General features: G+C 35.3%; 1 protein-coding gene across 2 annotated transcripts in view; it reads left to right on the forward strand.

Moving 5' to 3' along the window:
• VIRMA (vir like m6A methyltransferase associated) overlaps positions 1 to 15,646 on the forward strand; it is a 60,891-nt gene that overhangs the window by 25,541 nt on the left and 19,704 nt on the right. For both annotated transcript variants that reach the window (XM_045805942.1, XM_045805943.1), the window contains exons 9-16: positions 1,796 to 2,287; positions 3,327 to 3,481; positions 6,236 to 6,318; positions 8,541 to 8,634; positions 8,774 to 9,318; positions 9,840 to 10,075; positions 10,526 to 10,778; positions 13,228 to 13,445. In XM_045805942.1, the coding sequence (XP_045661898.1) occupies positions 1,796 to 2,287; positions 3,327 to 3,481; positions 6,236 to 6,318; positions 8,541 to 8,634; positions 8,774 to 9,318; positions 9,840 to 10,075; positions 10,526 to 10,778; positions 13,228 to 13,445 (2,076 nt within the window). The remainder of the gene's footprint in view (positions 1 to 1,795; positions 2,288 to 3,326; positions 3,482 to 6,235; positions 6,319 to 8,540; positions 8,635 to 8,773; positions 9,319 to 9,839; positions 10,076 to 10,525; positions 10,779 to 13,227; positions 13,446 to 15,646) is intronic.

Here is a 15,646-nt window from a genome sequence, read left to right on the forward strand (position 1 = left end):
AAAAAGAAATTGGAGTTATTAATGATAACTAAATGAGCCAGTCTAGATTGTACTATGTTAAGTACATGATATAGTGGCACTTACAGGGAATTGTGCTAATATTGAGAGCTTGTGAAAAAGCAGTTACTAGGACTTGGCAACTGGACCTAATAGCTAAGAGAAAGTGAGAAGGATCTAAAGATGTTTTGAGGTTTCTACCTAGGGTAACTATTGGAACTGGGGTTTTATTGACAAAAACTGGCAAATTAAGGAGGGGCAGTGAATTTTGAAAGGAGAAATAATTTTTCATTTTGGAAGGATTAGTTTGAAGTGATAATTAGGCCCTAATGTCCTCTGAGTAGAGGACAAGATCCAAGATCACTCTCAGGATTTGCCAGTGGGACTCACAGGACTCAGCACTGTACTCACGACTATGATTTATTACAGCAAAAGGATATAGGGCACAATCAGGAAAGGAAAAGGGTACATGGGGAGAAACTTGAGGAAACCAGTCAGGTGCTTCCAGAGTCCTTTTCTAGTAGAGTCACGTAGGACCTGCTTAATTCCCCCAGTGAGAAATTGTGACAATGTGTGTGAAATGTTGCATACTGAGGAAGCTCATTAGAATCTAAACACCCAAGCTTATTATTGGATGATAGCCCCATAGGCCCCCAATATCTACTGTATAACAGAATCCCAGCCTCCTAGAAGGAAAGCAGGTGTTCAGTGTAAACCATATTGTTTGCATGAACACTGCAGGCACAGTGAGCATTCTTATCAGTTGGGTGATGGGAACTCTCCCCAAATCCAGGTTCCCAGATGCTAACTAAGGGCCTGCCTTGTAAGAAGTCGTTCTTAAGAATATAAGTAGTTTGAGGCCTGCAGTGTTAACTTTTCTGAACACTCCACAAGGTGGTTAAAGATATTCTTTGAGCATAGTAGTTATGGGTTTTTGTCTTCTTGAGGGTTCTGTTTGCCTTCATAATCAAGAAGTTACTGGGGGTGTTTATTATCCTAAACTAGAAGCCTGAGTTTAAGGAGTAATGTGAGAGGCAGTTATATACTCTGTGATTCCAAATATAGGACATTCTGAAAAAGGCAAAACTATGGAGACAGTAAAAAGACCAGTGATTGCCGGGGTTAGGGTGAGGGAGAGGAACAAATATATGGAGCACAGTATTTTTAGGACAGTGAAAATACTCTTGTAGCATTTGTGTCTATTTTGGGGTCTTGAGTAAGTTCACATTTTTTCTAAAACGATGTATGGCAAAAAATGGTTTTTGGGTTTAATAAAAGTGCTATGTATGGTAGTATTAACTCTTCAAATACTAAAAATTGGTAATTTGGATCTGTTTTCTCTATAGGTATTAATTCGGATATACTGCCTATAGTAAATATGAATAAACTGTATGTTTTTTATAGGATATGCACTATATTTTCCCTAGGTTAATTCAGATATACTGGTGCACCATGAGTAGAGAAGGACCATGGTGAAAAAGGAACATTTGATAAGTGGTCTGGAAAGAAGACCCAGAATTTAAAAGTCAAGGTTGATTCTGGAAAGAGAAGAATTGTCAATGGTTGTATGTCAGATATCCGTTGAATGTTAGCTAGGAAAAAAGCCTCACATAACTTTCACTTTTATTTGACACAGTGGAGAGAAGACTTGTTGCCACATTATGTTTTTAGTTAAAGTAGTGTATTGCTAAGGATAAGGATTATGGCCATTGAAATTTTTACGCCTCTCCTACCTAACGAATACTGAGTAAATGAAGAATGTTTTGCACTGACTTCACATGTATCAATTTTTCTACAGGTATCTTCATAGTCATCATTTCTTGGAGCTGGTTACCTTGCTTCTGTCAATTCCAGTAACAAGTGCCCACCCTGGTGTGCTGCAAGCCACAAAAGATGTTTTAAAGTTTCTTGCACAGTCACAGAAGGGTCTTCTTTTTTTTATGTCGGAATATGAAGCAACAAATTTGTTGATCCGAGCTCTGTGTCACCTTTATGATCAAGACGAAGAGGAGGGTCTTCAATCTGATGGTGTTATTGACGATGCATTTGCCTTGTGGCTACAGGACTCAACACAGACACTGCAGTGTATTACAGAACTGTTCAGCCATTTTCAGCGTTGCACAGCCAGTGAAGAAACTGACCATTCAGATCTCTTGGGAACCCTTCACAATCTTTATTTGATTACTTTTAATCCTGTGGGAAGATCAGCTGTGGGCCATGTTTTCAGTCTTGAGAAAAATCTCCAAAGTCTTATTACTCTAATGGAGTACTATTCCAAAGAAGCCTTAGGGTAATTTTCTTTTTACTCCTTAAATTTTCTGTTATACTGGAAAACTACATCAGTAAAGGGCTAGTTTCTTTAAAGAAGGTATTGCTTTGAAAGTAAAGATTATTATAATTATTTTTTGACATAATACGTAATTTGTTAATTAAGGATTAGAATGATAGAAATTTCTAAAATATAAGATGTGTTTGTAAGGCGAAAAAGTGGATGTTTTAGCAGCTTCCTCCAGTTTTCCCTGGGTGTTGACAAAATTACAACTATAGTAACTTTTGCTAATTTGTATGTAGGGGAATCCTAAGGCACCAGAATATATACTAGCAGAGTAATGAGGACTGTCTTGCTGTCTTGAATTTTCCCTTGCCTTTAAACTATGGTGCTCTGGTTTCAGAAGTACTTTGACTGAATAGGGGCAGGGGATTTAGAATGATACTAGTTTTCAAGAGCTGCCCAGTAGGGCAGAGGATTGATTTTAGAGTCTGAGGAGATAAACATGCTCTTCCTGGCTCATGTCATACGAAGCGTTGACATCCAGGTAACTGGCCTCACAACAGGGTCTTGGTATGACTCCTTGAGTGACAGTTCTTTTTGGGGGGACTATGAAAGGCAGTGGCTTCCATACATAGCTCTACCTCAGCAGTTTTAAGGTAAGAGACAGTGATGATGGCAGTAGATTGATTCATCACACTTATTTCTGCTTACCCAGGGTGAACATTTTAAAGGAGACCATTGAAATATACTTCCAAATCCTTCATTGCTGATGAAGTATACTTGTTAATATTTCGTTGTTGTTCTTCTGATCTTCTTTCTTAATAGAACTCCACTTTCCATTGTGATGCATATGCTTTGTTTATATATACTTTTAAGTAGTGTTTTCAAGTGAATTGGAGGTGAACTTTAAAATCCGATTTCTTTTCTTTGGGGAGTTAGTCAAGTTTCATTATAAAATTCCTTGGTTTCTTTAAAACCAAATAGAAAAAAATGTTTAAAATTATTCCTGGAAAAATTGTTTTCATACCAAAAACTTTAAAACCTTATTTTGTTTCAGTGATTCCAAGTCTAAGAAGTCAGTAGCTTATAATTATGCATGCATACTTATTTTGGTGGTGGTTCAGTCTTCCAGTGATGTCCAAATGCTAGAACAGCATGCAGCATCTCTCTTGAAGCTTTGTAAAGCAGATGAAAATAATGCTAAATTGCAAGGTATGGTACTTGAAGTTATTTAAGCATTTATGATATGTGAAGGAAAAAGCCTTTGAATATCTGTAATTAGTACTTTATCATGTTTTGATAATATACATAGTAATACTCTGTTACTTCTTGAAAGTACCCTTTATGAAAGTATTTTATATGGTGTTCTTAAAAAGATTTTTAGGAAATTGTCACAAGTACCTTTTCCTGGAAAATCATGGTAATTGGTGGTTAGTTGAAGTTCCTAATCAAAATGGAAGTAGCTTGAAGGTGAACTCAAATACTCAGGTTTTTTTTTTTTTTTTAAGATTTTAAAATGATTTTTAAGTAATCTCTGCACCCACGTGTGGCTTGAATTTAAAACCATGAGATTAAGAGTCACATGCTCCACCGACTGAGCTAGCCAGGTACCCCAAACTTTTTATTTTTTTTAAGTAGGCTCCACGCCCAGCGTGGAGCCCAAGGCAGGGCTTGAACTCACCGCCCTGAGATCAAGAGTCAGACCTTAACCGACTGAGCCACCCAGGCACCCCTTCTGAAGTTCAGTTTTGTGTATAGTTTGTGTATGTGTGTGTTGTCTATATATATTTCCGAGTATAACACTATTCTGAGTACAATTTAGAAATCCATTTGTCATTAATTAACATACATGTGCTGTCCTCAAAAGCAAAGGATAATGAATATGAATGTTATTTTCTAAAGTATATATATCTATGTTGAATGAAGTTTATGGCAAACCTTATGTGGGCAGTCCTGAAAAATTGAAGGTATCTAATCACAGTTTTTTAAAATTTTGTTTTGGTTTCTTTCTGACCATACCAAGTAGAAAATTTGATAACATTGAGTAAATATTGTAAATAGTATGTGGACTTTTTTCTATTTCTTTTTCTTTTATTTTTTTGAGAGAGAATGTTAAATGGAGGTTGGTGGGGGAGGGACAGAAGAAGAGGGAAAGAATCTTAAGTAGACTCCTTGCTGAGTGCAGAGCTGGAAGAGGGGCTCGATTTCATGACCCCGAGATCCTGACCTGAGCCAAAATCAAGAGTTGAATGTTTAACCAACTGAGCCACCCATGCCCCCCTGACTTTTTTTTTTTAATCTTAAATTTTATGTTTGATACCACCAGTAAAAGTATGGGTTAGTAAACTCAACTTCTCATATAGGAAATAGGTTTTTATCCCTGTAGTGTGCCTTTATAAAAGGAGGGCACACAACATCTTCAAAGGTATTATTGATGCTTTATTACTTATTCTGGGTGATGGGTACACATATTTGTTTTATTATTGTTCCTTATATCTTTCACTTGAGTGATACATGCTGAAAGAGTTAATTTAAAAATGCATAGGAAAACTACTCAGATATACATGGTTGTAGTCCTCATGGAGAAGTGTAGAACCAAGGAGAGACAGGACTACTATTTTCAGTTTCCTTTAATTATTCCTAAAAAGTGTCTGGAACTGGCATATCACTTTTAACATTAGAATGCTTTTCTTCAAATAGTTTTGGTGATAAAATATGGGTGTCATAGCATGCTTTCTTTCTTTTTTTTAATTTTTATTTATTTATTCAACAGAGATAGAGACAGCCAGTGAGAGAGGGAACACAAGCAGGGGGAGTGGGAGAGGAAGAAGCAGGCTCCTAGCTGAGGAGCCTGATGTGGGGCTCGATCCCATAACGCCGGGATCACGCCCTGAGCCGAAGGCAGATGCTTAACCGCTGTGCCACCCAGGCGCCCCCATAGCATACTTTCTAGGAGAGTTTTTGTTCTTTTCTACGTTATTCCACTCAGTTGTTTTTGTTTTTGTTTTTTTGAAGTATAATTGACACACAATGTACGTTAGTTTCAGTTGTACAACATAGGGATTCCACAACTCTATATGTACAGCATAATAATTCCACAATGCTATACAGTTATGCTGTGCTCACCAAAGTATAGCTACCATGTCACATTATAATGCTGTTATACCATTGACTATATTCCCTATGCTCTACCTTTCATCCCCATGACTTATTCATTCTATAACTGGAAGCCTTTACCTCCTACTCCCCTTCACCATTTTGCTCATCCTTCCATACCCCTCCACTCTGGCAACTACCAGTTCTCTGTATATTTATGGATCTGTTTCTGCTTTTTTTGTTTGTTCATTTTTTCTTGTAGAGTTTTTAATTCAGTTGTGGTAAATGGTATATTTCATTTGTGATTGTTTTATAAGCAGAGTTTATTGTTATTATTTTGGGATGATAATGATTACTTTTAATTTTATAAAGGCAAATTAGGAAATGGGCAAAATTTAAAATTCATGTTAAGAGAAATGTCACTCAGCAAATATCCCTCTTATGGGATTGATCCTGTTAGAAATTAATACAATTTTTGCATGATCTTTTGGGGGTGTGGGAGGGAGGTGGCAGTAGCATTAGGTGAATAAACACTATTTTATTATGTTAGTTTATTAGGAGTCAGTTTTACAAATTTTTTTTAATGTTGTAAGTTGAAGGTCCCGTTTAAGCATGTAAACACTTAAGTTTTCAGAAACCAAGTAACTAAGAACGGTCACTTCTTATTTCTAAGCCTGTATGTAGCCGTTTATATTTCACGTTAAAGTTTGTTTAGAGAATTAGACATAAGTTTATCCTTGTATGAGGTTTAGATTATTGAAGTCAATATGAATGTGTTAATGTTCTTCTTTGGAAAAGAATACCTTTACTTCCTTTGTTATAAAGACTTTTATTTTAAAATATGATATGAATGATGTTTTTGTTTTTAAGAACTTGGCAAGTGGCTTGAACCTCTGAAAAACCTTAGATTTGAAATTAACTGCATCCCAAACCTAATTGAATATGTTAAACAGGTAAGTAAAACTAAAAGTGCCTTGATTTTTTTTTTTAAAGATGATTTATTTGTTTTATTTTAGAGAACGCGCTCACATGAGCAAGGGGAAGGGAGAGGGAGAGAAGCAGACTCCCCACTGAGCAGGGAGCCTGATGTGGGGCTCCATCTCACAAACATGAGGTCATGACCTGACCTGAAACCAAGTCAGATGCTTAACTAAATGAGCCACCAAAGTGCCCCTAAAAGTGCCTTCATTTTATGGAACTGTATGGTTCCAAATATAGTAATATTGTTTTAAGTCATTTATGTAGATAATGCAGTAATTGTTAAGTGTACTTGATTGATATGCTAGACTTTGGTACAGATTGGTACGTGTATGTAGATGGGTGTGTGACTATGTATATGTGAACACGCTTGCACACAACCCTGTGTACTGTACTACTTTCCACTACCAGATTCTGTCCTATTTTTTTTCTCAAATTAGAGTAATACCACCTATCATTTTGATGATCTTTACAAAGGCATTTTAAAGTTAAATGCCCTGATAATTTAAAATATAATTGTTTCAGTTAAACTTTAGTGAAAAAGAACTTCCTTCAAAATTTTTAGGTGGAAACCAACAAGAGTCAATTCTAGATAATTACAGTGGAAACTAGTTCTAAATTTGTTAATTTGGGATGGTCACATCTACAAATAAAATATTCATAAAAGTTGAAAATCCTGTATCATAATAGTACATTTGAAAAATTCATGTATAATTCAAGTAATTAGTAATGTAAAAATTCATTGAAACTGTTGCATTGTTAATTAGTTTTAAAAGTGTAGCATAGGAAGGACTAAAGGTGGTCATAGATGTATAAAAAATTTTAAGCTAGAAAGACGGAATTGGACCTTGAATTATTTCCTCCTCCATTTAACAGATGAGCTGTATTTGCGTGTGCGTGTGTGTGTGTGTGTGTGTAAAACATCTTGATTTTGGAGTTGAAATGTGTATTATTAAAATAGCAACCAAATACTTACTGTTTGGGTTTATGTACTTCAGATTTTTCTTTACTAAGTTGTCTGCCCTTATGTTCTCTTTTTACTCCATCTTTCCTAAGAGTACTTTTACCTCCTGTGGTGCCATCATATTCTTCTGTGTTCCTTACTCTGTGACTCACATGTCATCTAGAGCTTCTCATGTATTCAGTCTTTTATTTGGCAGAAGTACACTAGATTCTGTAAATTTAGATGGTCATGTGTTCAGGGTACTTGTGCATGGTCAGGAGAATGTATATGGTGTCCAATAAAGTTTATATACTGGGGTAAAAGTTTTTAACCACTAAGAAATTTAGCTCTAGAAATTTAAATTACATGCTGTAATTAAAAGAATTTTGATTTTTATGTAAATCCTTATCCATTAATTAGAGTTAATAACAAGAGATTCTCATTCCAAGATATACCAAAAACAGTTGATCTGAGATTAAAACCTCTCTCTGTGCTCCATGCGGCTTTATGTAGTTTGTTGAATTATTGTGGAAAGGCAGCAAGGAAGAAATTAGAAAAAATGTATAGGGGAAAGGAATTTTCTTATTTTTCTTCTTAAGTTTCTCCTCTGAGGGTTAGCAGCTGAAATAGTAACATTTTAAAATATTATTTCTTCAGAGTTTTTTCAAAATCATCTATGCTGCTCTGTGGAAACTACAAAAACAAAGAAACTTAAACAACTATTTGTTGTTAGGAAACAGCATGGGCAGGTGTTAATGACATAGGCAACTGTATTTCTTTTTCCTTTAACCATGCCCTAACTGGTCATCACAGCTAGATTCCTGTGGTATCTGCATTGAAGTGTATGTTATGTAGTACTAAAACATTCCCTGTTGCTTTCCCAGTTTTGAAAGAGGTTTAGTACAGGGTTTTGTAAAATTGCTTCATTTTTGGGTGGGAGGGTATATAGAAAGAGTGTATGAAAAAAATTATTTTAAATTTTTAACACAGGGGGTCTCATTCATTTTTGTATGTTACTTTCATTTTAATCTGTACTTTTTAATATATTTGAACTTTGCAATTATTTTTATAAAAAAACCTTTATAAAAACTTCATTAGCTTTATTCATGTTTTAAATTTACTTAAGAAACTTAAAATGGTGTAAGTACTTAACACGATACTCATATTTTTAACTAATGTCTTCTTGGAATTTTTTTCTTGACTCATATCCAGGCACCAAGAAATTAAACTTTCTGTTCATTTTTATTTTTAAAGAATATCGATAATTTGATGACTCCAGAAGGAGTTGGCCTTACCACTGCCTTGCGTGTTCTCTGTAATGTGGCATGTCCACCACCTCCTGTTGAAGGTAATATGGCTATTATACTTAAAAAACTCTTCTTAAAGCCAAGTACAAATGCTATTTATTAAACAAAATATTCAAAAATCTTAACTGATTATTAACATGTAAGTAATTAGTTTTTTTTCCCCCCTTATCCTATATAAAGGTCAACAGAAAGACCTGAAATGGAATCTTGCCGTTATTCAGCTTTTTTCTGCTGAAGGAATGGACACCTTTATTCGGGTTCTACAAAAATTGAACAGTATTCTGACTCAGCCTTGGAGGCTCCATGTCAACATGGGGACTACCCTTCACAGAGTTACTACCATTTCAATGGCTCGCTGCACACTCACTCTTCTTAAAACTATGTTAACGGAACTCCTGAGAGGTGGATCCTTTGAGTTTAAGGACATGCGTGTTCCTTCAGCACTTGTGACTTTACACATGCTCCTGTGCTCTATCCCTCTCTCAGGTCGTTTGGATAGTGATGAACAGAAAATTCAAAATGATATCATTGATATCTTACTGACTTTTACACAAGGAGTTAATGAAAAACTCACAATCTCAGAAGAGACTCTGGCCAATAATACTTGGTCTTTAATGTTAAAAGAAGTTCTTTCTTCAATCTTGAAGGTTCCTGAAGGATTTTTTTCTGGACTCATACTACTTTCAGAGCTGCTGCCTCTACCATTGCCCATGCAAACAACTCAGGTATCACTTCCATATAACATGCATCTTATAAATGACTGCAGTAACACTTTAAAAAAAGCCAGTGATTTTGTTATTAAAAAAAAAACTGACAACCCTCAACCCTTAAAAAAGACATAAAATAACTGGATGAGGGTGAGATAAAACTGAAGCAAGTTGGTCATTAAAGAAATATGGAGGCAACATTTTAAATAAATTTTTGTTAATGTGAATTTTATTATGCTGTTCTGTATACTTGTACTTTTGTTATTTTTAAATCCTTCTTTTCCCTTTATCATGTGTTAGAATTTGCCATTAACTAGGTTGATTCACCAATGGACTCTGCTCTACTGACTGCTAACCCGAGAACGATAAGATTTTCTAGATGCATTGAATTCAAGCAAATGTTTAATTGTGTAATAGAAAAATGTTTTAAGCATGTAGTAAAGATGTTCTTTTCATAACAGTTCTTCCTGAACAGTTTTTGTGACTATAAATAAATATTAAAAAAATCTATGTACACACACAATATACTTTTTTAACAGGTTATTGAGCCACATGATATATCAGTGGCACTCAACACCCGAAAATTGTGGAGCATGCACCTTCATGTTCAAGCAAAGTTGCTCCAAGAAATAGTTCGCTCTTTCTCTGGCACAACCTGCCAGCCCATTCAACATATGTTACGGCGTATTTGTGTTCAATTGTGTGACCTTGCCTCACCAACTGCACTTCTGATTATGAGAACTGTGTTGGATTTGATTGTAGAAGACTTGCAAAGGTATTTTCATTTTGCATTAAAAATTTTTTCCTCAAGTTATTCTTGACACATACATTTTTTTCACTTAGAATTTGAAAACCAGGGTTAGAATGCTCAGATAATATATATTACATATAAATATATACATATACATGTATGTGTGTGTATATGAATATATGTAGATTATTTTTAATTAGAAAACTATTTCATGTGCAAGATACCTTGAAAGTCTTGATTTTGGGTGTTTGAAAGGTGAACTATAAAATACTCTGATTTTAAAAAAAGATACTGAAATCTGAATTTATAAAATTTAATAGTAATTGTAAAATTCCAGAGAAGTCGTCATATCCAAGGAATGAAGTGTTTTATACAAGATTTGTATATCATGATATGTGTTGAAAAATAAATATTAGTTGAATAATGCCCTAAAATTAAGAATTTTGTTTACTAAATGTATTGATTTTATTTCAGCACTTCAGAAGATAAAGAAAAACAGTATACTAGCCAAACCACCAGGTTGCTTGCTCTTCTTGATGCTCTGGCTTCACACAAAGCTTGTAAATTAGCTATTTTGCATCTAATTAATGGAACTATTAAAGGTGACGAAAGATATGCAGAGATATTCCAGGACCTGTTAGCTTTGGTGCGGTCTCCTGGAGACAGTGTTATTCGCCAACAGTGTGTTGAATATATCACATCCATTTTGCAGTCTCTCTGTGATCAGGTATTTATGGTTATTTTATAAATTCTGTGTGTTTGTGTGTGGTTTAAAATCTTCTCTTGATATAAATCTTGGCTGTGAACAAAGAGATCTCATTTGTTTTATGAATCCTGTTGTTTAGGGAAATCAGTTTGACTAGTGAACCAACAGTAAAATGGTTTCGTCCTTCATAGCTTTCTTTGGGTTTGTACTTCACAGGTTTCTCTGAAGTCTCTTTTTCTTTATGAGATTGCATCCTTGGATAGTTACTTCATGTGCCACTGAATTCTTTGGGGTTGGTTATATCTAGTATTTTCATTTTCCTTCCACTTATACACAGATTCATTCTTGAATTTTATAGCTTTGTGATTGGTTGAATTAATAATATCATGTTCTCTTGTTAGGACAATTTTTGAAGGTATCAGAGACTACTACAGTTTTAGTGTGTTTCAGAGTACTCTGCTTCCAGATGTTGACTTAAAGTAGTAGTATCTCTGCTTGTCTATATTATTGGCTTCCAGTTTATAATTCCATCAGTTAATGGTAATTGTTTTGACTTTTAAAGCCCATTGTGATTGAGATCTTTGAAGATTTTTTTTTTTTTTTAAGATTTTATTTATTTTAGAGAGAAAGCACACACACAAGTGGGGAGAGGGGCAGGGGAGCGAGTGGGGGGGGAGGGACAGGTAAAGAGAGAGAATCTCAAGCAGACTCTGGGCCAAGCATGGAGCCCGATATGGGGTCAACGCGGGGCTTGATCCCACAACCCAAGATCATCACCTGAGCTGAAACCAAGAGTAGCCCAACCGACTGAGCCACTCAGGTGCCCAAGATCTTTGAAGATTTCTGTATATATTTGTACTTTCACTTATCATAATGCTCTTGCTATCTCATTATCAGATGTGGTTTTTTTCAGGCAGAATATTTTTAATAGGATCCCATGTTGAAAGGTTATCTTTTTTCAGCTGACAAAAATCCAGTTTGGTTACATTTAACACTTAAGAAGGAGCATATTTGGTGTGACTTGTTTTCACAAAAAGAGGATCTGGTTGAAAATAGTTTGGGACCTGGTAGAAAGGATATTTGAAGTCCTTATTAAGACCTTAAAATGTCCTTTTGACTGGTGTTTGTTATATAATCCACGTCAGGTTTTATGACTAATCTGAATGATACTATGGCACCCTAGCTACCCTGTTCACATAAACTTCATTCTTGGCCTCATCTTATATATTTTCCTTCTAATTCAAACTTTGTTTTATAGCTTTAACCCATGTTGAATCTTAGTTTGCAGTATATTGAAGTATTTAAAGGTGATGAGATATACCCCAAAAATATTTCTGTAAAATCTACTTTATTTACTTCTATAAAAAGAGTGGTGGGAATTTTTATTGTTGGTTAAACTTGCTTGAGCATTGGAAAACTTGAATTTTAAAAGTGTATAAAAACTAGAGGAAAATAGTTAGAAGACTGCCTAAATGTTTATTTGCTCCATCCATTTCTTTCTGTGATGTTTTAAATTCCAATATGGATATGTTTATTTATTTTAATTGATAGCACAAGCAGGGGAAGCAGCAGGCAGATGGAGAAGGAGAAGCAGGCTTCCTGCAGTGCTTGATCCCAGGACCCTGGGATCATGACCCAAGCTGAAGGCAGAAGCTTAACCAACTGAGCCACCCAGGCAGCCCAATATGGATATGTTTATTAACATTTAGTTCACTGAGGGGCACCTGGGTGGCTCAGTGGGTTAAGCATCCACCTCTTGGTCTTGGTTCAGGTCATGATCTCAGGGTCATGAGTTCAAGCTCCCCCACCCCCTTCCAATCTGGCTCTGTGTTCAGCAGGGAGTCTGCTTGGGATTCTTCTTCCTCTCCCTCTGCCCTGCCCCCCTCCCCCCGCCACTGCTCACATGTGCATTTGCTCGCTCTCTCTTTCAAATAAATAAATAAAGTCTTTTAAAAAAATTTTATTTCACTGAATGATTTCTTTATAGATTAAAAAACTATCCAAATGAATCAATAATACAATGATTTTAAAATATTTTAGTACCAAAAGTAGTTCACTTAACCATTTGAAGATAAAAACTACACTCAGTGTGATGCAGAAGGAAAAATTTTGGGGGGCACCGGGCTGGCTCAGTTGGTAGAACGTGCAACTCTTGTCTTGGTGTCATGAGTTCAGGCCCAACTTTGGGCATAGAGCCAAATGAATAAATGAGATGTTCTTTTAGAGTAAAGGTATTGTAAAGTAAAATATTTGTTTTTATTTCTTTAAGTGTATATCTTTGTATCACCTTTTATAGAAGAGCAAAATGACTCCTTTGTTTGTTTTTGACTTTATATTTAGGATAGGAAGGTAACAATATTTTGATGAGGTAATTACTATTAATTGGTATGTATTTCTAATATTAAAATGTTAATTCTTGGTGATAATAATTAAAGAAAAATTTTTCCCTTACTCCTCTCCTCCCTCACAGGACATTGCTCTTATTTTGCCAAACTCTTCTGAAGGTTCTGTTTCTGAAATGGAGCAGCTCTCCAATTCTCTACCTAACAAAGAACTGATGGCCTCAATCTGTGACTGTTTACTGGCTATGCTAGCTAACTCTGAGAGCAGTTACAACTGTTTACTGACATGTGTCAGAACAATGATGTTTCTTGCAGAGCATGATTATGGATTATTTCATTTAAAAAGGTAATGCTTAATTTAATACATTCTTGGATTTAATTTTTACTCTGTCAGCCCTCCCCAAATTGATTAATTCATGGCTATCTGTAGAAGGTTGAAGATCTGATTTCTTTCATGTGGAGAAATTTGTATTTTTATGGAAAAGATTTTTGTGCTAGTAATAAAATCTTTAGAATTAAAATTATAAATTGAATAGATAGATTAACGTGGACATCTTATAGTATTTAAGAAGGGAGTCTTACTGTTCCAGGGATGTTAATTCATACTATATTTGCTTTGTTGATGTATTTATCTATAGTCGTTCAAAAGTGATGGTGGTGTGATATTATGGGCCCTAAAGCTAAAAGTACTGATTCTGCATTTTTTATTCTGTAGAATAGCTGAGATAAAATTAATTTGAGATATTGTAAACCTCAAGTATAATTTCTGCTCCAGTCTCTCTGTCCATACCCTCATCTTTTTCTTCTCTAGGAAGGTAGCTGGATATTATGTAGATTTCCTTGGGAATTTGTAGAAGTATGTAGGATTATGAGATAGAAAGGAGGAAGAAACATACGTTGTGCCTCTCATTAATTCTTATAACACTGGTTGAAAACTTATGTTCCAAATACTGTGATTGGTGCTGGCTCCTACTTTCTCTACTTCCTTCTCCTGATAAACCTGTCTCCTCATTTATATTCTCTCTCAGTTGGTGGCACCTGCTGAAAATCCAAGCTTTCCTCCTCTTCCTACTCCATCCCGATTCTCTCACTATAGTCTTTACATTTTACTTCTGGAATGTCCTTTTTCCTATTGCCTGGGTATTTACTCTATATCCTTTAAAACTCATATCCTTCACCTGCAAGAAAGCAAAAAAACTTTCCTCGATTCCTGCATTCCTAGCTCTTACAGATACTCTTTGCATACATTTGCCATAGCATTATATGTGATGTTTTTGGCTTTGCTGGATTCATGTTTCTGGTCTTCTTCCTGCCAGTAATCTTTTCCTAAGCTGCCTTAATCTATTCCCTTTTCTTCCTCTAGCTCTGATTTTTCTGCTGAGCTCCAAATAACCCATCCATCTATTTGACATCTCTGCTTGGTTGTTTAACGGAAGTTCAAACTGAATAGACCTAAAGCAGAGCCCTTGATATTCTTGCTTCAAGCATGTTTCTGTCTTGTTCTTCCCAGTAAATGTTATCACCATCCACTGAAGTATTTCTTGGTGATATCCACCTTGATCCCTTGACTGAGGTGCTTTTTTTCATGATTCTGCACTTTAAACCTAATAATTTTACACTTTTAATTACTAAATATTTTGGTGAATATATTTTGAGACTATGCATATATCTTGTTTCCGCTTAAAATTCTTGTCCACTAATTTTAGTATTCATCAGTGTATCTTGGCATGTGGCAGTTTTTATTGTGGTGTCCTAATGCAAATGTCCTAATTCTCTTATTCCTTTTTAATTTATTAATTATCCTTCTGTAGGGAAGAATTATCACTTTTCCCTCATTTGTTTACTTATTTAGGGATTTATATCAGTATGGACTTATGGACATTAATTTTTTCTTTGTATGATAATCTAATGCTATTGTTACTCATTTTGTTGTTCAGCTTGTATCACTGATTTTGGTTCTTCTCATTGGATAGAGCTAGAAAATATATGCATGTGTCCTAACTCATGCTTATACATATCTATATTTGTTTTTGTACGTATGTATTTTTTAAAATGAGTACATAATGACATTTTTTATTCCAATATTAGATGTTGATTCTAGTGTTCTCCCTTTCTTTGTAACCTTGTCCATGTTTCATGTTGTACAGTTCTGTGGAATTTTTTTTTTTAAAGATTTTATTTATTTATTTGACAAAGATAGAGACAGCCAGCGAGAGAGGGAACACAAGCAGGGGGAGTGGGAGAGGAAGTTGCAGGCTCATAGCGAAAGAGCCTGACGTGGGGCTCGATCCCATAACGCCGGGATCACGCCCTGAGCCGAAGGCAGACGCTTAACCGCTGTGCCACCCAGGCGCCCCCAGTTCTGTGGATTTTGACAAATGCATAGAGTCATGTGTTTGTCACCACAGCTGCATACAGAGCAGTTCCATCACCGTAAAATTCCAATGCACTGCTTTTTTATAGACAACTTCTTTACAAGTTGAGCAACAAAAATACCAGATTTTGTTATTGTTAGTTTTTTAAATTTTAGACATTCTAATAGGTATG

The sequence above is a fragment of the Ursus americanus genome, chromosome 9 (assembly GCF_024610735.1).
Source record: "Ursus americanus isolate L20-20 chromosome 9, mUrsAme1.1.p, whole genome shotgun sequence".
In the NCBI taxonomy this organism is placed as follows: Eukaryota; Metazoa; Chordata; class Mammalia; order Carnivora; family Ursidae; genus Ursus; species Ursus americanus.